The sequence below is a fragment of the Bufo gargarizans genome, chromosome 11, assembly GCF_014858855.1.
Source record: "Bufo gargarizans isolate SCDJY-AF-19 chromosome 11, ASM1485885v1, whole genome shotgun sequence".
Taxonomy (NCBI): domain Eukaryota; kingdom Metazoa; phylum Chordata; class Amphibia; order Anura; family Bufonidae; genus Bufo; species Bufo gargarizans.
Genome location: NC_058090.1, coordinates 34,990,747 through 35,011,759, shown reverse-complemented (window position 1 = coordinate 35,011,759; position 21,013 = coordinate 34,990,747). Strand labels below are relative to the sequence as shown.

General features: G+C 45.7%; 1 protein-coding gene across 2 annotated transcripts in view; it reads left to right on the top strand.

Annotated features, from left to right (window-relative positions):
• PCNX4 (pecanex 4) overlaps positions 1-19,527 on the top strand; it is a 39,006-nt gene extending 19,479 nt beyond the window's left edge. For both annotated transcript variants that reach the window (XM_044272222.1, XM_044272223.1), the window contains exons 9-12: positions 2,102-2,205; positions 9,954-10,996; positions 13,797-13,983; positions 18,973-19,527. In XM_044272222.1, the coding sequence (XP_044128157.1) occupies positions 2,102-2,205; positions 9,954-10,996; positions 13,797-13,983; positions 18,973-19,224 (1,586 nt within the window). In that variant the 3' untranslated portion in view covers positions 19,225-19,527. The remainder of the gene's footprint in view (positions 1-2,101; positions 2,206-9,953; positions 10,997-13,796; positions 13,984-18,972) is intronic.
• Positions 19,528-21,013: the final 1,486 nt, after the last annotated feature.

Genomic DNA, 21,013 nt, shown 5'->3' with positions numbered 1-21,013 from the left:
GAGGACCTGCTGCGCTGTCCATAAAGTCTCACTGCTTATTTAATGGGAACCCGTCACGCTGAACATGAAGTCCGATCAGCAGGCAGCATGTTATAGAGCAGGACGAGCTGAGCAGTATAATTTATCCATTTTAATCCTTTCTATGCCTAGGAGTCCAATAGGTGGTTCTGTAAGTGACTGTCAGCCTTAGCCCTCACGCACATGGCCGAATCCATTTTGCAGTCTACAAATTGCGGATCCGCAAAATTCAGATGTGGTCCTTCTCCCGTCCGCTTTTTTTTATGTTTTTTTTTTGCAGACCAATTGACTTTACGGATATATTCTGTCCATTTGCAGAAACGTCCGTTCTGCAAATTTTATTTGGTTGCAATGGGTCTGCAAAAATGCGGATGCAACACGAAAGGTATTTTGTGGATCCGCAATTTGCAGTTGTGTGTGTGAGGCTGATAAAACCACCCACAGCACCCCAAAGCCCAGAATGAGCAGAGATTGAAGAGGACCTCTCATGTCTGTTTTAATAACTACTTTCATTCGCCAAGCATTAAGCATTCTGGAGCATCTTTTCATACATTAAGTTGCGCCGTTCCTCTAGCATTCCTACTAGAAGTGTATTGATAAAAGTACAATCAGGTGTTCCCAGTTTGGGGTGTGCCCCTGCACAGTCCACCACAGGCATCATTGATTGGATAGTGTTGGAATGTGTAGGGGCACCCCCCCCCCCCCCTTTTCCAACTTGTAGCACCCAGTTGTACCTTTATTCATAAGCTTCTTGTAGGAATAGTAGAGGATCGCCACAACACAGTTAGATAAAAAAAAAAAAGGGTCCAGAATGGTTATTAGATGGGGAATACAAGTAGTTACTTAGACAAATGTGTCAGGAGAGGTGACAGGTCCTAAAAAAAAAAAAAAATGCTATTTATACTGAATCTTTTTGTTTGTTCCAAATCCCCCACCTTTTATCCTGAGGTGTTTAAACGTTTGGTTTGTTTTCTTAGTATTCTGTTACAGCATTAAATTTGTTTGACCTGTGGTAACTTTTATTGCTTGCGACTTCATTACCTTTCCTTGTTTGTATAGACGGTGTTGCCTATTTGTGTAGATGTTTGCGTATTGTGTATAGACACCCTTTTCATATGTACAGAGCCCTGGAATAAGTGTCACAATAATAATAATAATAATCATCATCATAACCCAGGGATATTAGTACTGTATTATACAAATGTCTGTTGGGGGTGTGCGGTGTACCTTTTAATTGTTTTTAACTATGTCTGTGCTGGTTCTTTTTGGTTTCTTTTGCTCTATTAGTTGTTTCTACATTTATTGACTCAGCAGTACTCGCTGTAAATATACAGTAATACCCTATGCTCAGCTCCTCCTGCTGTATAATATGCTGCCTGCGGATTGCACTGCATGTTCAGTATGACAGATTCCCTTCAATATAGGTTCATTTGTTTTCTCCCAGCATGCATACATAGAGAGTTGTCAGATGGACATAAGTAGCAGTCCTGTCCTGTAATTGGAAATGTTGATAATCGGTCTATGGATTGGACCGTTTAAAGGGCATCTGTCAGCAGGTTTGTCCCTATGACACTGGCTGACCGGTTACATGTGCACTTGGCAGCTAGAGGCATCTCTGTTGGTCCCATGTTCATATGTGCCCGCATTGCTGCTGAAAAAAAAAGTTTTAATATATGCAAATGAGCCTCTAGGAGCAACGGGGGCGTTGCCATTACACCTAGAAATTCTGTTTTGATTGACAGGGCCGGGCAGTGAAAGCATCATCATGCCTGGCCCTGTCAATCGAATTGTTGAGGATGTGGCAGTTGCAGAGAGAGCAGAGCTTCTAGGTGTAATGGCAACTCCCCCGTTGCTCCTAGAGGCTCATTTGCATATATTAAAACCTCATTTTTCTCAGCAGTGCGGGCACATATGAACATGGGACCAACACAGATGCCTTTAGCTGCCAAGTGCACATGTAACAGGTCAGCCAGTGTCATAGGTACAAATCTGCTGACAGATGCCCTTTAACAGGTGGAAAGCTTTGTATGTGACACTCAACCCATGTTTTTTTTATTTTTATTTTTTTTATTTACTATTCCAGGTCTTGTTACTCCGGGATCACATTTCCTTTGCCGTTTTCAGGACCGACTAATATGGCTGCTAATACTTGAAAGAGGCTACAGTTATTGCTGCATAAACATAAAGGTAAATTTTTTCATGCATTTAAAGGGTATGTGCGACTTAAGAGGAATTCCATAGGATATGGCAATTAAAGGGGTAGTCCCACAATGGACACTTCTCACCAATCCGCAGGATAGATGATGATAAATGTCTGATCGGTGGGGTACTACTGGAGTACTGGTTTCTCCGCACTGAGGAAGGTTTTGAGTGGAGCGTGAGTCCAGCTTGCGTCCTGCCACTCCAATGACTATGGGGCTGTCGGGGGTTGGCTGAGATGCAAGGAGATGTTGTAGAACCTTCACAATGGTTCTGTCCTGGAAAGTCAGTGGCAGCACCGTATGCACAACATAATCACGCTACAAAATAATGGTTGTAACCTCTTAAAGAGGTATTCCAGTTGTTTGACGTTACCTCCTATCCACAGGATAGGGGATAACTATTAGATCGGAGGGGATTCTACTGCTGGGACCCCGTTGATCACAAGAACCAAGGCCCCGTAACCCCTGAAATGGAGAGGCCGGTACAGTGCTCAGCTTTCTCCAGAATTCCCATAGAAATGAATGGAGCAGCCGCATGCACGCCCAACTGGCCACTCTGTTTGCTTCAGGGGAGTCCTGCCAAAAGGTAGTAGGAACAAAGTAGTTTCAGTAATTTTTTTCCGTAACTTTTATATTTTTTTTAACATTAATTTGGTATCAATGTCATTGTACTGACCCGTAGTATAAATCCCATTTGAAAGGCGGGCAGTAATGAATAAAATGACGGGAAGGGGATAAAAAAAAAAGCGGTAATAGTTGCTCCAGACAATTTAATGTCTAAGAGGGCTACAAAGTCCCTCCTTCCTCATAGAAGACAGACGTCGGTCACAATGAATATACTTGACTGGCTGACCCAGATTAGCAGGTGCCTGTGACTAGCATTGTGGGAAAAGATTCTCTGTTCTCCGTGAAAAATGTATTTTTGTACTTGCCATAAAATCCTTTTCTCATTAGATGCATTGGGGGACACAGCACCATGGGTATATGCCCAGCTGCCACTAGGAGGCTGACACTAGAAGGGAAAAGTGTTGGCTCCACCCAGATGGGCTATACCCTCTGCACAGACACTAAACTAACCAGTTGGTACTAAAGCAGTAGAAGCACCAAAATCTAGAGCGATAAGTGAAGCCAACATGTCCTAAACCAGAAAGAGGACCAATATCGCAAAGTCCCGGGAAACCTAACAAAGAGAAAAAACAAGGGATCTGTGTCCCCCAATGCATCCAACGAGAAAAGGATTTTACGGTAAGTGCAAAAATCCATTTTTCTCGTGAATGGCACTTTGGGACGTCCCATAAGCAGTCCCTGAGGGTGGGAAGAAACAGTCATGCGAAAAACCTAGCGCACAGCCGCTTGCAGAACCTTGCGATCCAAACTAGCATCAGCAGAGGCCAAGGAATGGATGTGGTAAAACCTGGAGATGGTGTGAACTGAGACCCAGGTGGCTCTGGGAGGCAGAGGCCAGATGCCGGAGCGCCCTAGTGGAGTGAGCGGTCAACCGGAAAGGGGGATCACGGCCCTTTGCCACATAGGGCTTCCTTGACAGCTGACTGAATCCAACGGGAGGCTTGTAAACCCTTACGTAAGCCCTCAGGGATGACAAAGAGAGAGTCAGAACGACAGAAGGACTCCATTAACTGGAGATACAGACGGAGCGCCTGAACCACATCCACATGGTGGAGAGATCGCTCTCTGGGATGAGAGGGGTTGGGACAGAATGAAGGCAGGACAATTTTCTCAAAAATATGGAAGGCGGAAACCACCTTGGAAAGAAAGGAGGGGACTGGGCGAAGGACAACCTTGTCTTGGTGCAAAACCAAAAAGGGAGACCGGCAAGAGAGTGCCGCCAGCTCAAAGACTCTGCGAATGGAGGTAATCGCGACTAGAAAGGCAACCTTAAATGAGACGTAAGAAAGGGAGATCTCCATCAAGGGCTTGAAGGGAGAGGACTGAAGGGCATCTAAGACCAGATTCAAATCCCATGGTTTCACTGGAGAACGGAATGGAGGGACGCAATGAGCCACCCCCTGATGGAAGGTTTTCACTTGGTAACGAGAAGCCAAGGGCCTTTGGAAAAGAACAGACAAGGCCGAGATCTGGTCTTTGAGGGAGGACAGGCGGAGACCTTTCTCAAGGCCTGCCTGAAGAAAGGCAAGGATCCTAGGGATGGAAAAAAGGAGAGGGTGAACCTCGCCAGATTCACACCAGGCAAAATAAGCCTTCCAGGTACGATGGTAAATCCTGGCCGACTGGGGTTTACGTGCATGAAGCATAATTTGGATGACTGACTCAGAGAGGCCGCGGAACCTCAGGACCGCGGTTTCAACAGCCATGCCGTTAAATGAAGCCCAGGTAAACTCGGGTGGAACAGCGGACCTTGCGAAAGGGGGTCGGGACGCAGTGGTAGCCGCCAAGGAGCGTTGGGGAAGCAGGAAGACAAGGGGCCAGTCCGGAGCCACCAATATGGCCAGGACCCGAGCCGATTTGAGGCGTTTGAGTACCCGAGGAATAAGCGGAAGCGGAGGGAAGAGATACAGGAGACTGAATTGGGACCACGGGAGCACCAAGGCGTCTACCACAAGAGCCTGAGGATCCTGAGACCTGGCGACGAAAAGCAGAAGTTTGTGATTTAGTTGGGAGGCGAAAAGTTCCACGCCTGGGATTCCCCAATGCTGACAGAGCTGTTGAAAAACCTCTGAATGGAGAGACCACTCGCCTGGGTCGAGGCATTGGCGGCTTAGAAAGTCAGTTGCCCAATTGTCGACTCCGGGGATGTGGGCAGTGGAGAGAGCGGGAACATGTCCCTCTGCCCACCGCAGGATGCAAGAGGCTTCCTTCAGGACCGGCACGCTTCTGGTGCCCCCCTGGTGGTTCAAATAAGCCACCGCAGTGGAGTTGTCAGTCTGAATCCGGACAGGATGACTGCGGAGGAGGGGAGTCCAACAGAAGAGAGCTAGGTAAATGGCCCTGAGCTCCAGAATATTGATCTGCAGGGAGCTCTCTTGTATCGCCCACTGACCCTGGGCTGTGAGAGACACGAAGGCAGCCCCCCCGGTGGAGATCACCTGCCAACAGGGGGGAAGGAAGTATCTGTCAAGGGAGATGGTTCGGGGATTCAGCCACCAATGTAAGTTCTGGCGGACCTGAGGGGAAAGGCGAATCGGGCGATCGAGGCCTAGCGGAGACTTGTTCCACCGGGCAAGAATTGAGAGCTGAAGGGACCAGGTGTAGAATTGGGCATAAGGAACTGCCACGAAGGCAGCAACCATCTGTCCCAGAACGCGCATGCACGCCTTGATGGACAGAGGAGACTGCTCGCGAAGCCGAGCCACCCATGACTGGAGAGCCACTAACTTGTCCTGGGGAAGGAACACTCATCCAAGGCGAGTGTCGAGGACTATGCCCAGGAAATCCATCCTCTTGCTGGGAACAAGGGAGGACTTGGAGTGGTTCACCAGCCAGCCGAACTGGGATAGCATGGACAGGGTGATGTGGCGGCTGGATAGGTTGTTCTCCCAGGACGAAGCCTTCACCAGAAGATCGTCCATGTAGGGTATTACTGCAACTCCTCTGGCACGGAGAAGTGCGATGAGGGGAGCCAACACCTTTGTAAAGACCCTCGGGGCAGACGCCAGGCCGAAGGGCAATGCCACAAATTGAAAATGCAGAGAACCTACCGCGAGCGAAGGTACCTTTTTGATGAGACAGAGCTATGGGGACATGCAGATAAGCATCCCGGATGTCGATGGACGACAGAAACTCGCCCACCTCGAGGGAAGCAATCACCGACCTGAGGGACTCCATGCGAAAGTGACACACTCAGACTAAATAATTGAGCGCCTTCAGATCCAAAATGGGGCAAAGAGAACCGTCCTTCCTGGGAACAGTGAAGAGATTGGAGTAAAACCCCTGAAAACGTTCCAAGGTAGGGACAGGAACAATCACTCCATGTGCGTGAAGGGAATGAATGGCCTGAAAAAAAGCGGCCGTCTGGGAGGGGGACCTGGGCGGCGACGATTGGAAGATATGGCCTGTGGGAAGGGCAGAAAATTCTATTTTGTATCCGGAGGAAACTACCTCCAGAACCCATGCGTCGTCCACGCTTGCGCTCCAGTGATCCTGAAAGGATAGCAAATGACCGCCCACTGAAGGAGACAACTCGAGCGGGAGAAAACCGTCATGCAGATGATGGCTTTGCAGACTGGGGTTTGAAAGGCTTAGGGAGGGTGTGCCAGGAGGGCTTGGCCTTGAAGGAAGGACGAACAGGAGGAGTCCCGAAAGGAGCGAAAACTCTGTGATCATGAGGTAGGCATAGGACGGCGGGGACGGTTCTGGGGCAGGAGAGAACTTTTCCTACCCTTGGCCTCAGAAATAAGCTCCTCCAAGCACTTCCCAAAAAGCCTACCACCCAGGAAGGGGAGAGAAACAAGCTCCAGCAACGAAGCCAGACCGGGCGGCGAATGGCCACAGAGTTAGGGGCCGCCCTGTTAGCGCAGCGTGTCGATTCCAGGGAAACATAACAAAGATACCAGGATGCCTGGAGTAGATGAGAGGCAAGGAGATGAAGCTCCCCCAGAGTAAAATCCGGGGGCAAGAACCGAACAAGCTGTTTGGCCCAGACCACACAGTCCTTTGCCAGCCATGACGCAGAACCCGCTGCCATGAACGCAGACTTGGACAAGGAGTCTATCTTCTTATCTAGCGGATCAGACAGGGAAGCTGCGTCGGCCAAAAGAAGGGTGGTGGCCTTAGCAAGACGGGCCACCTGTAGATCTACCTGAGGAGAGACAGACCACATAGTAATTAATGGACTCCTCTGGAAAGGGAAAAAAGACATCCGAACTCTTGGCAGGCTAAAGACGCCTATCCAGGTGATGCCACTCCTTGGCCAGGAGTGCGTCGAGATCCGCATGGTTAGAGAAAACCAAAGCCAAGGACGAGGGGTCTTCCTGCAAGTGGAGAGTGTCCCAAACAGCCCTGATGAGATCCTGCATGGCCGCAGACAGGGCTGTACTCTGCTCTGATTCAGAATCTGAGTCAGAGGTGTCCCACGAGGTGGCGGAAGGTGTGACAGGGGAGGATTCGTCGCCAGCCTCAGACTTGTCCTGGGAGTAACCCGAGGAGGAGCAGGACATAGTTGAGACAACCAAAGGCCGTTTGTGGGACCTGGTGTCTGAATGTGGGCGTGCCCTTTCCACGGAGGGTCCCAGGGGGAAGGGGGGCCCGAGGTGGCTGCAAGTTGGGCAGGCAAGTGGTCCAGCAACTCCACTATGGATTGGGAGGGTCGGGTAAGGTTCCCTATGGCTTGGGACAGGAGGTTCCTTATGGCTTGGGACAGGGAAGAGGGACAGACACAGAGGGGGTGGACAGGGCGTCCTGAGAGGGCCTGGGGGCAAGGCACTGCGCACAAACAGGGTCAGGCTGACTGCATGGCAACTTCAGGAGGACATGAGGGCTGACTGGAGCCTGAAAAAAATAGAAAAGTGGCCCCCAGGTGCTGTGTCCCTGAAGAGAGCAGGGAGATCTCCACAAGTGCTGGCAAGATGGAGGCCCGAAAGCAGAAGAAATGTAAACTCTGCCCCTAGGACAAAAGCTTGCGCTTGACTGGGATAGAAGGGGAGAAGATCCCTCCCAAGAGCCAAGAGAAGCAGGGAGGGGCCAAGAAAAAAGCCCAGGAAGCAAAAGAGGGGGGTCGGGAAGGATGCAGCCTAGGGAAGATAAAAGCCGGGGATTCGATTAATAAAGCGGCTGAAGAAGGTGCGCCATCTGGAGGAAAACAGGGGGCCCTCTGGGAGAGAAAAAACTGGTGGGGGGAGCTCCTGAGAGGAAGCGACGCCCAAGGGAGTAGAAAAACGGGGCCAAAGGAGCACCTGGGACCCGATGATGGGCCAGAAAATATGTGGCCTAGTCCCCAGGCCCCCCGAATAAAGTGAATCCCACCCCCCGGCCAAAAGAGGGAACTAACCCAGGAGACCCCATGGGACAGGACACAGGGAAGAGTACACTGAGGTGGGATTACCGGCATGCCACTGCGGATGTATATATGTACACACTTTACTTGATGATGTTGTATGTTTGAAAAAGGCACCATACACTGCCAAAACATTAGCATTTTTCTTGATGGATGTACCCATTTGATTAAAACAGCTTCTTATTTTTTTCTATTAACCTTTGAAATTCTGTACTCTGTTCGTTACCATGTAATTTCCAGATTGGGTTTCTGGTGATCATGAGCACAGCAGGTAAAGGTCTTTTTGCTACATTGCACTGACGTTTTTTTCAGGTGTTCTGACAACACTGTCTCTATAGGGGAAAAACATCTTGAAGAAAACTAGTGGTAAGAAATAATGTATGGAAAAAATACCACATGTGCCAAATTCATGTGTGTTAGGACCCTGCTGTAAATTACAGGTTTCACTTAATCTTTCCCACAAAAGTATATAATCGGGATGCTCAGCTCCTCCTGCTTGTATTGCACACGGACAAGAATAGGGCATGTTCTGTAATTTGCAGAACGGGCACAAAGATGACAATTTCTGTGGACCTATAGAAATGAATGGGTCTACGTGCGATCTGCAAAAAATGTGGATTGGACACAGACCAAAACTACTGTTGTGTGAATGAGGCCTTAACACTCAACCGTTCTGCTGATCCTAAGAGGCCATGATCCTGCAAAACCCCTTAAAGGCGTTGTCTCATCAGTAAGAAACCCTTTCAGATTTTGCCTCCCCAAGATTTATCAGCTGATCGCTCGGGGTCACACTTTTGGCACCTCTGGCAAACAGCTACTTTGGCTGGGTGAGCTGCAGCCTGCTGGTTATTTAGTATTACATGGCCAACATTGAAAGGCTGTCCTTTGTAATACATGGATAGCCCAAGTCTGCCAGATAAGGAGCCGCTCATGAAGCTCTCCATTTTGGCTTATAGATGGTGGGTCCCAAGCGAAGAGGTTAACTCCATTCCCCTAGTATTATATCCATTTGTTCTAATAGGGCAGGGGTTGAATATTGACTCTCGGATAAAGAGACTTTTGGGAACCCAAGTCCCCCTTTATGTGGTGTGATATTGCCACTATATAAACCCCAATGGTAATCAATACTACATTTTTGTTTTACTGCCCTATTTTTTAGATAGCTAACATCCTAAAAACCAGATGTATGTGATTTAAAGGCTATGGACACCTTTGGGATAATCTTTTCATTTCATTTTGAGGTGAAAATCATTTGTTCAATTGGTCCTTTTTAAAAATGTTCAGCCCCTTTCTCTGTACAGCCTTGAGATTCTCTACTGTTTCCCATCAGGTATCTCAGCTGACAGCTCCTTATCTCTAATTTCCTGACCTCATAAACGCTCTATAGCTGAATTCGTATCTTGCTGAGAAAAGTATGGCTTACATAATCATTATTTATTATGAGCTGTTAGTAGTTCAAAGATAAGGGATATACATAGCCAGCAAATAATGGCTGAAAGTGAAAAAAGTAAGATGCTCACAGCTAGGCAAATATTTTAATAAAGACCAATTGAAAAAATTATTTTCAGTCCAAAATGAGTAAAATGCAATTATAAAAATTGCCCCCAGATGTGTTCATAGCCTTTAAGGATAGATAAGAGTAGGCAGGCATATAACCCCATGCATTATCACCCTGCCAACTGGACTCCCCACACACAAAAGGGAAACATTTTAAAAACATGCATTTCTAGTAATTAATATTTCCATTCATTTTTCTGCCCTAGGGACTGGAGTTACAGGAGACCTCCTGCCATACAGCCGAAGCTCGGAGAGTAGATGAAGTATTTGAAATGGCATTTGAACAAGCAGAAAATTCTGGTCGACTGGTCCTGAATAATCATTTTGGGAACGTCTTAACCCCGTGTACTGTTGTTCCGGTCAGAGTGTATTCCGACGCCAGGAACGTCTTGTCCGGGATAATCGACTCGCATGACAACTTGAAACAATTCAAAGAGGATTTTGTTAAAGTGCTGCTATGGGTGCTGATGCAGACCTGCTATAAAAAGTCCGGAGCACAAGCAAACATTGATGCAGAACAAAAGGAATCTGATGTTACGGTCCTGCCCGAAAAACACCATGGATCTCTGGGCCCAGCAGAGCATAATGAATCCTCAAAGGATGTAGAAAGTTATAATGATGATGTAGCTGATGAGTGGTCTGACGACGACATATTTGAAATTCTTCCCCATCCAAAGAAAACCAGAGATAACCCAGCAATGGCTGCTACTGGTGAAGGATTCTCCATCCCGGGCAGTGTGCAGACAGTACATGTTGACTCCTACGTAGAGCAAGATGTAGCAGTGGATAAACTTTACTCGGTGGTGGGTTTTGGTCTTCCCGCCACTAACAAAGGAAACACGACTCATGTCGAACGTTTCAAAATGGTGGAATTTAATTCCTCGTACTCTAAGTTTCTCACCTTACCTCAGGACTGGATTTTCGGTTCCTTAATGGGTGTGAAAATGAGCGAGATGAAGCAGATGTTTCCAACAGACTGGTATGAATTTGTTTTGACGCAGTTAGATTTCCACCATGTCAGTGAAAAACCTTCCGTTTTGCTTGAAGAAGGACTAAGAGACCGGTCGCTAAAGGAACAATATATTAAAGGACTGACCTCTATTTATTTTGCGTTCTTTGGTATGGAAAACTCTTCTCCCAGTTCCGCTTGGCTCTTCAGAGCTTATTTGGGTGGAATACCTTGGTCAGTTTCGTTAGACTGGCTAACTGGAAATCCAGAACTGTTTCAACTTGCACTCAAGGCATTTAGGTAAGGGATACATTACAATGCTATTTGTATGGTTAACTATGGGCAAATACAACAAAACCTTATACAGCTAGTACATTCTCAAGTGGTGATCGGGAAGTACTCGCATCAACATTTCAGTCTCTGCTCTCCTTGGTAGTGTACCAAAAAATGCTTCTAAATTGTCAGTGCCCAGGAGAGGTAGAGAGGAAATTTGCATAGATGTTCAGGGGTGGACTGGGAACTTAAAGGGGCCTTGGGGGGAAAAAAAACTAAAAACTTGGTAATCCCATGTTGTAGAGGGGGCAATACAGGTAGGCATGGTCAGCAATATCATAGTGTAAAATACCATCCTAGTAATACCAAATACCACAGTGCAGCACAGTATACTGTCCCAAAAAGCTGTCCCTCTGTGGTGGCCATCAATAGCTGCCATGCGTACCTGATTTTCACAGCATTATTTACCCGTCCAGCAGTAGAGAGGAGGGCTTGGCCAGCTCCCTGGGTATCAATCACCGGGAAATTTCTCTGTAGGGTCCATGGCCAGTCTGCCTCTGTAGATGTTAGTAGGACATGTCTAGCTCTGTACTGTTCACTCATTGGCCTATATGTAGGTATAATGCCAAAGACCAGACGTCTGCAACCTCTGAAACTCAAGCTGTTCTGAAACTACAACTCCTAGCATGCACACCTGCTCAGCTGTTCTCTGAACTCCCAAAAAAGTGAATGGAGGAGTTGTAGTTTAAGGCCCCTTTCACACGAGCGAGTTTTTCAGCGTGGGTGCAATGCGTGACTTGAATGCATAGCCCCCACACTGAATCCTGACCCACTCATTTCAATGGGTCTGTGTACATGAGCATTTGTTTTTACATATCAGTTCTGCGTTGCGTGAAAAACGCAGCATGTTCTATATGCTGCGTTTTTCACGCAGCCCTGGCCTCATAGAAGGGAATGGGGCTTCAGTGAAAAACGCATCGCATTTGCAAGCAAGTGTGGATGCAATGCGTTTTTCACTGATGGTTGCCAAGAGATGTTGTTTGTAAATCTTCAGGTTTTTTTTATCATGCAATGCAATGCAACGCAATCACAGACAAAACGGAGAACTTGCTTGCAAAATGGTGCGAGTTCCAATGAACGCATACAGCGCCAATCGATCACGCTCGTGTGAAAGGGGCCTAACAGCTGGAGGATGCTGACCCCTGCCATATACAATTGGGTTGATCTATTATTACTATCTTAAAGGGGTTGTCTACAGGGAAGTGTCTGATTAGCGGAATCCCACTGCTGGAGCCCCTGGCGATCATGGGAATGGGGGGTTTGCGTTCCTTATTTGAATGGAGTGAGACACGCATGCATGTCAGCTGCTCCATTCAACTCTGTGGTGCTTCCGGAGATAGCAGAGTGCTTGTACTCATCTCTGGCAGCCCCATAGAGCTGAATGGGCAGTAGTGAGTAGGGGATAAGTTGTCTTATTGGACAAACCCCTTTATATTGAAATGGCTTAACACTAGACCAGTCTGGCCTAAGATGCATCAAATGTGTGATAGATCTGGTGCATCCTGCTAGACATATCAGCCACTTTTCTCTTCCTTGTGCCACCTGTTGGTTGACTTTAGACCAATATTTGACACCAACATGGGTTAATCATCTGCTGACCTGTTCCATTTTTGTCTGGAGACTGGCTGATGGGTGGGGGCTTATCAATCTCTTTTTTGTCCTACGGCAGCCAGGGCAGAGAGGGTGGCTCCTGCTACAGCCAGTTGTCTTACAGCCAAACATAGCACAGTGAGGAGGAGGAGAGGAGACATGGCTGATCTCCTGGGACACACAGAGAAGATTTCTTTATATATTTTTCAGTTTTAAATTGTAATATGAGGCAAAACAGGATTAAAGGAAAGGAGAAGATTAAAGGGGTTTTCCCATCTTGACATTCGTAGAATATCATTAGGATAGGCCGAAATGTCAACCTCTGGAACCCGCTCCTGTCTCTCTCCCCCCCCCCCCCCCCCCCCCCGAGAAGTGAAAAGAGAACAGATGTGCATGCATGATTAACTTCTATGGGACTGCTGGAAGTAATGGAGTATCTGACAGTTGTGGCCTATCCTGTTCCTGTCCACAACTGTTGAGATGGGAAAGCCCTTTAAGGAAAAAAAAAAAGGATACTGGGATATTTTTTAATTTTTGTCCATTTTCTATATTTGGTGTTCCTTTAATAGCACCTATGCCTTATTCAATGATTCTTCATTTGTAGATTTGCTAGTCAGGAGTCTGGGTGAATATCATATTGGGCTACTTTCACACTGGCGTTTCTGGGTCCGCTTGTGAGATCTGTTCAGGGCTCTCACAAGCGGCCCAAAACGGATCAGTTCAGCCCCAATGCATTCTGAATGGATAAGGATCCGCTTGGCTGCGTTTGGTCTCCGTTGCATTTTTTAGACGGTCACTAAAACGTAGCTTGCAGCTTTTTGGTGACCGTCTGACTATGCGGAGCCAAACGGATCCGTCCTGGCTTACAATGCAAGTCAATGGTGCAATTGAAAACGGATCCGTCCCCATTGACTTTCAATGTAAGTCAAGACGGATTTGTTTGGACGTAACTTTTTTTTATGAATAATATAAACGGATCCGTTATTAACAGATACAAGCGTTTGCATTATTGGTGCGGATCCATCTGTGCAGATAAAGGACGGATCCGCACCAAACGCGTGTGTGAAAGTAGCCTTAGTTGTTAACGTTGCTTTCCACAGATTCCAATTTTTTCCAATTCGATTGCATGTGCTCATAATCTGTTACCTTTGCTCAGTCTTTGACTTTTATCTTGTAGATATACCTTCAAGCTCATGGTTGATAAAGCAAGTTTGGGACCTGTTGAAGATTTCAAAGAACTGCTCAATTATCTTGAAGAGTATGATAACGACTGGTACATTGGTCTGGTGTCAGACTCAGAGTGGCAGCAAGCAGTTCTGCAAGAGAAACCATATCTTTTCTCCTTGGGTCATGATCCAAACATGGTAAGATACCATTGCAGTATTTAGCTAAATCAGAATCGATATGAATGTAACCTGTAGTGTCATCCGTTATGGTGTCCAATCTGCCAGAACAGGAGCTGCTCACAGACTGGGGTCCAGATGCCCTAACAAGACATATGGACAGAACTTGTCTTCATTAAAGAATTCCTTTTTTGGCACTACAGAAGTAATTTACTTTAAGGGTCCATTCACACATCCGCATCCGTTTCGCAATTGTGCAGAACGGGTGCGGACCCATTCATTCTCTATAGGGACAGAATGGATGCGGATAGCACACAGTGTGCTGTCCGCATTTTCGGAGCGCGCCACCGATCTTTCTACGGGGCCGGCCGGGTGTATTGCGGATCCGCAAGCCACTACGGACGTGTAAATGGACCCTTAAAGATAATGTCTCCAGATGGACATTTGTGGCATATGGCTGGGATATGCCACTGATGTCATGAGCAGGGATTGACAAAGAGGATGTTCTGTGAAAATTGGGATCTTCTAGCAATGTCTTAACCCATTGATTTCTGTGGGTCCACAAAAATGCAGACAGCACATGAATGTCATCCCTGTGGCAGTTTTGCAAATTGTAGACCCAAGTCCTATTCTTGTCCATTTAGCAGGACACTGATGGGAGTGAGAAAACTGTAGAAGGCACATGGGCAGTATTCATATCTTGTAGATCTGCAGTTTGCAAACCGCAAAACTGATACGGTCGTGTGCCTCAGGCCTTACAATAAGATCTGCCTACATTTTGTCTGAAGTGAGAGGTAGACTTGAATTGCAAAAAAAAGGTGTTGGTGAATACTGGCAGTCTATGTCCCGTTTAATCTTTTATTGAATATGCTTATCTACAGATGTGCTGATGATGAAACCCCTATCAGCTTGGCAGTGACCATAAATCCCAGTTCAAATGGGGTTATAATACGAGATGCTCCAGAATTCACAGCCTCTGACCCATATTGCACAATGGCTCTTTCATCCAGTTACAAACTAGATTTATATTTTATCGCCTCCTTTTATTGCCCTAGATAAGCAGAGAGGTTATTGCTGAGTTGACACATTTACAAAATGAGTAACTACAAGATTGCGACATCATTTATTATGTTCCAGTCTTGCCTCTTGTAACTAAGGCTACTTTCACACTTGCGTTAAGATAATACGACCTTCTGCATCCATTCAGAACAGTTTGTATTATCTTTAACCACTTCAACCCCCCTAGCTGAAACACCCTTAATGACCAGGCCACTTTTTACACTTCTGCACTACACTACTTTCACCGTTTATCGCTCGGTCATGCAACTTACCACCCAAATAAATTTTACCTCCTTTTCTTCTCACTAATAGAGCTTTCATTTGGTGGTATTTCATTGCTGCTGACATTTTTACTTTTTTGTTATTAATCGAAATGTAACTAATTTTTTGCAAAAAAAAAAATGACATTTTTCACTTTCAGTTGTAAAATTTTGCAAAAAAAACGACATCCATATATACATTTTTCGCTAAATTTATTGTTCTACACGTCTTTGATTAAAAAAAAATGTTTGGGTAAAAAAAGAAAATGGTTTGGGTAAAAGTTAAAGCGTTTACAAACTATGGTACAAAAATGTGAATTTCCGCTTTTAGAAGACAACTTTTCCCATTTTTTTTTATACAAATTTGGCATTTGACCAGGATATTTATCTCACTCAGCATGGGTATATGTAAAATGACACCCCAAAACACATTGCCCAACTTCTCCTGAGTACGGCGATACCAGATGTGTGACACTTTTTTGCAGCCTAGGTGGGCAAAGGGGCACACATTCCAAAGAGCACCTTTAGGATTTCACCGGCCATTTTTTACAGATTTTGATTTCAAACTACTTTGCACACATTAGGGCCCCTAGAATGCCAGGGCAGTATAACTACCCCAAAAGTGACCCCATTTTGGAAAGAAGACACCCCAAGGTATTCCGTGAGGGGCATGGCGAGTTCCTAGAATTTTTTATTTTTTGTCACAAGTTAGTGGAATATGAGACTTTGTAAGAAAAAAAATAAAGAAAAAAATCATCATTTTCCGCTAACTTGTGATAAAAAATTCTAGGGACTCGCCATGCCCCTCACAGAATACCTTGGGGTGTCTTCTTTCCAAAATGGGGTCATTTGTGGCGTAGTTATACTGCCCTGGCAATTTAGGGGCCCAAATGCGTGCAAAGTAGTTTGAAATTTAAAATGTGTAAAAAATGACCTGTGAAATCCTAAAGGTGCTCTTTGGAATGTGTGCCCCTTTGCCCACCTAGGCTGCAAAAAAGTGCCACACATCTGGTATCGCCGTACTCAGGGGAAGTTGGGGAATGTGTTTTGGGGTGTCATTTTACATATACCCATGCTGGGTGAGAGAAATATCTTTGCAAAAGACAACTTTTCCCATTTTTTTATACAAAGTTGGCATTTGACCAAGATATTTATTTCACCCAGCATGGGTATATGTAAAATGACACCCCAAAACACATTGCCCAACTTCTCCTGAGTACAGCGATACCACATGTGTGACACTTTCTTGCAGCCTAGATGCGCAAAGTGGCCCAAATTCCTTTTAGGAGGGCATTTTTAGACATTTGGATCCCAGACTTCTTCTCACGCTTTCGGGCCCCTAAAATGCCAGGGCAGTATAAATACCCCACATGTGACCCCATTTTGGAAAGAAGACACCCCAAGGTATTCAATGAGGGGCATGGCGAGTTCATAGAAATATTTTTTTTTTGCCACAAGTTAGCTGAAATTGATTTTTTTTTGTATTTTCTCACAAAGTCTCCCTTTCCGCTAACTTTGAAATTTTTGTCCCATCTTTCATGGACTCAATATGCCCCTCACGGAATACCTTGGGGTGTCTTCTTTCCGAAATGGGGTCACATGTGGGGTATTTATACTGCCCTGGCATTTTAGGGGCCCTAAAGCGTGAGAAGAAGTCTGGAATATAAATGTCTAAAAAATGTTACGCATTTGGATTCAGTGAGGGGTATGGTGAGTTCATGTGAGATTTTATTTTTTGACACAAGTTAGTGGAATATGAGACTTTGTAAGAAAAAATAAATAAAAAATTTCCGCTAACTTGGGCCAAAAAAAATGTCTGAATGGAGCCTTTACAGGGGGTGATCAATGACAGGGGGGTGATCACCCATATAGACTCCCTGATCACCCCCCTGTCATTGCTCACCCCCCCTGTAAGGCTCCATTCAGACGTCCGTATGTGTTTTGCGGATCCGATCCATGTATCCGTAAAAATCATACGGACGTCTGAATGGAGCCTTACAGGGGGGGGTGATCAATGACAGGGGGGTGATCAGGGAGTCTATATGGGGTGATCAGGAGTTAATAAGTGACCCGGGGGGTTTAGTGTAGTAGTGTTTGGTGCTACTTTACACAGCTACCTGTGTCCTCTGGTGGTTGATCCAAACAAAAGGGACCACCAGAGGACCAGGTAGCAGGTATATTAGACGCTGTTATCAAAACAGCGTCTAATATACCTTTTAAGGGTTAAAAGAAAATTGCATCTCCAGCCTGCCAGCGAACGATCGTCGCTGGCAGGCTGGAGATCCACTCGCTTACCTTCCGATCCTGTGAACGTGCGCGCATTCACAGGAAATCTCGCGAGATGACGCGTATATGCGTGACTGTGCGCAGCGCTGCCGTCTCCAGTCCGTGATCCTGCGTTAGACGGTCCGGAGGCGGTTAACATAGCCATGACTGATCCATCTTGAACATCATTGAAAGTCAATGGAGGACGGATCCATTTTCTATTATGTCAGTGAAAACGGATCCGTCCCCATTGACTTACATTGTGTGCCAGGACGGATCGTTTAGCTCAGTTTCATCAGGCAAGCAGCGTTTTGATGTCCGTCTCCAAAGCGGAATAGACACCAAACTGATACATTCTGAGTGGATCCTTTTCCATTCAGAATGCATTAGAATGCAAACTGATCAGTTTTGGACCGCTTGTGAGAGCCCTGAACGGATCTCACAAACTGAAAGCCAAAACACCAGTAGACTAAGGTTATGGTCATTCAAAGCCTCCTTCACAGGTTTCTGTGAAAAAGTCCTGCAAAAAATTATATGATATTCCATTGCAGTCTGTTTGGTTGAGGTATGTGCCCAATCCAGCACTGTTATTTCCTTTGCTCGGGCTGCTGTAACGGAGCAGCCAACGGAAATGAGTAGGACCGGTGTGAACCCAGCGAAGGCCTCATGCACAGGGCAGAGCCATGACAGCTATGCCAGCGCTTGCTAACCCAAACAGACTCCAGTGGGGCTCTAGTATGTTTCACAAGAATACGCCAATTCTGGTGTAAATTTTTTAAATGCTTGAAAAGGTTAAAGGAACACTGGATTTAAATGAATTCAATTGTAGTTGGACTATAGAGGTTTCAGTCCTGACATGTATCATCCAGTACAGTCATTAGCACCAACTACACAATGGTCTGATTGCAGATGATTAAAATCCTGTGGCAAGAGGCTGCACCTGTTTGTGCATGGGCATGATCTGCACTGCTGAACCAAGAACATGTGGCCTGAGAATCAGCAAAATGCTTTCGTTAGGATAATACAACCATCTGTATCAGTTCTGAACGGATCCATTGTATTATCTCTGAAATGGCCATGACCAATCCAGCACTAAAACCATTGTAAATCAATGGGCGCCGGATCCATTTTCTTTCTTGTCCGAGAAAACGGATCCGACACTGTTGACTTACATTGTGGTTCACGCCGGATCAGTCTTGATCAGTATCCCATGACGTACACAAAAATGCTGCTTTTGGGAGCGCATTCTGGTTCACTCCATTCTGTTCAGTTTGACTGATCTCAATACCGGAAAGGGAAACACTGAAAGTAGCCTAAGAAAAAAAACACATCCGTTCCTAGTCAAAGTGTTCGCCGCCCCCCAAAGTGGACCGAGAATATAAATATCTGCTAGAGATATATAATTTTTTTTTGTTGCTTCTTGCAGGGCGTATACACTGGCAGAGTGCTCACCTTACAAGAACAGCTGGTGCAGATTGGAAAACTAAATGCAGAAGCTGTTCGAGGGCAGTGGGCAAATCTGTCCTGGGAATTGTTGTACGCCACCAACGATGACGAAGAACGCTACAGTATACAAGCCCACCCCGTGCTACTACGTAACCTAACAGTGCAGGCAGTAGACCCACCTCTTGGATACCCTATTTATTCCTCTGTACCTCTCCATGTGCCTTTGTATTAATCCATTTGTACTGTGTTTCTGCATGTTCAGTGGAAAACACTAGTGTATGACCTAGTAACACAACTCTAGATGCTGCTGTTTTTTTTTGGCGTTGGTCATATTTTATCTTTAGTAAACTGCACGTACAGATGTTGTCCCCTCCACAATTACATTCACTTTCTTTTATATGTCTGATTTGACAGGTGACCTGAAATAGATCATTGCCTCCTCTGTAAATACATGTACACTTTAAAAAAAACAATGTCTGACCAAAATGTGTATAATGTATGATATTTCTTTTATAAATTGTTCATTTTGATTGTAGCAAACTAGAGTTTGTTTACTTCATTGCTTTGTTCTTTCAATGACACCAAATTGACCCCCCCCCCCCCCAAATATGCTGAAAAACAGGACAAGGAAATTTAAAGCCATTTATTATTTAATATAATGCCAGCATAAAAAAAAATAAAAAATTAAATCAAGATGTCCTACACTAATTCACTTGTGCTCATATCTGTAAGCCCCCACAAAAACCATTACCATATCCTGAGTTCTGGTGATTGGTACCAGCCACCTCTATGTTAGGCCAAGTTCACACTTCAGTTATTTCCATCAGTTAGGCCCCATGCACACGGCCGTTGTTCACAGCCGTGTGCGGGCCGTGGAACCGCGGCCTGGATCCCTCCTGAGAGCAGGAGCGCACGGCGTCACTGGTTGCTATGACGCCGTGCGCTCCCTGCTGCCGGCACAGTACAGTAATACACTGGTACGATCTATACCAGTGTATTACTGTACTGTGCCGGCAGCAGGGGGCGCACGGCGTCATAGCAACCAGTGACGCCGTGCGCTCCTGCTCTCAGGAGGGATCCAGGCCCCGGTTCCACGGCCCGCACACGGCTGTGAACAACGGCCGTGTGCATGGGGCCTTACTGTGAGCCAAAACCAGTAGTGAACCCTTCTCAGAGATCAGGTATGGAAAGACCTGCACCTGGTGTTGGTTCAAAATAACTGAAGTGTGAACTTGGCCAACTCGGTCAAACTGCAGTGTAGCAGGTAAAAAAAATATTATATATAACAGAAATTTTATGAATTCATTTTGGGCAAAAAAATTATAATTTTTTTCAATTTGTCATTATTAAACATTTGCTGCAGTTTTGTCAAAGGGTTAAGGCTGGTTTCACACAAGTGAGTTCAATGTGCTAAACTCGCAGCGTGTCTGCGAGAGCTCCCGTCCTGACCTATGTAGCACTGAAAGGATTGCATAGCATTATATTGATTTATGATGCTATGTAACCCTTAGAGTTCTGGCATGTATTAAACAACACTGACAGCATTCCTGAATACATAAGTACTGGAAGCAATGATGCCAACACTGCAGTGACATTCCCAGAGTAATGAGTACACACAGTATAATCATGCTGCTATTCTATATACTACTAAAACCTGATACTTATAATTCCCCCACCCCATGCTGGTTTTCTGATGTATAGAAAATATATCTAATTTCGCAAACCTTGTGTTTGTGACTTTTTAAACGTCATTATAACTAAATCTAGGCCCGTAGATGTTCGGGTTCAGGACCTGAACTTGACCCAAACCCCATTAAAGTCAATGGGGACCTGAACTTTGGTACACTAAAATGGCTGTAAAATACTCGTAGTGAGGGCTGCAAAAGGAAGCAAAATGGGGGTAAGAGCAGGACAGTTGCCCTGCAAACAAATGTGTATAGGGAAAGGACTTAAAATAACATAGAAAAAAATTATAATCTTGAACTAGGAGGCGGAGGTCAAAGTGGAGCCGGCGATGGACA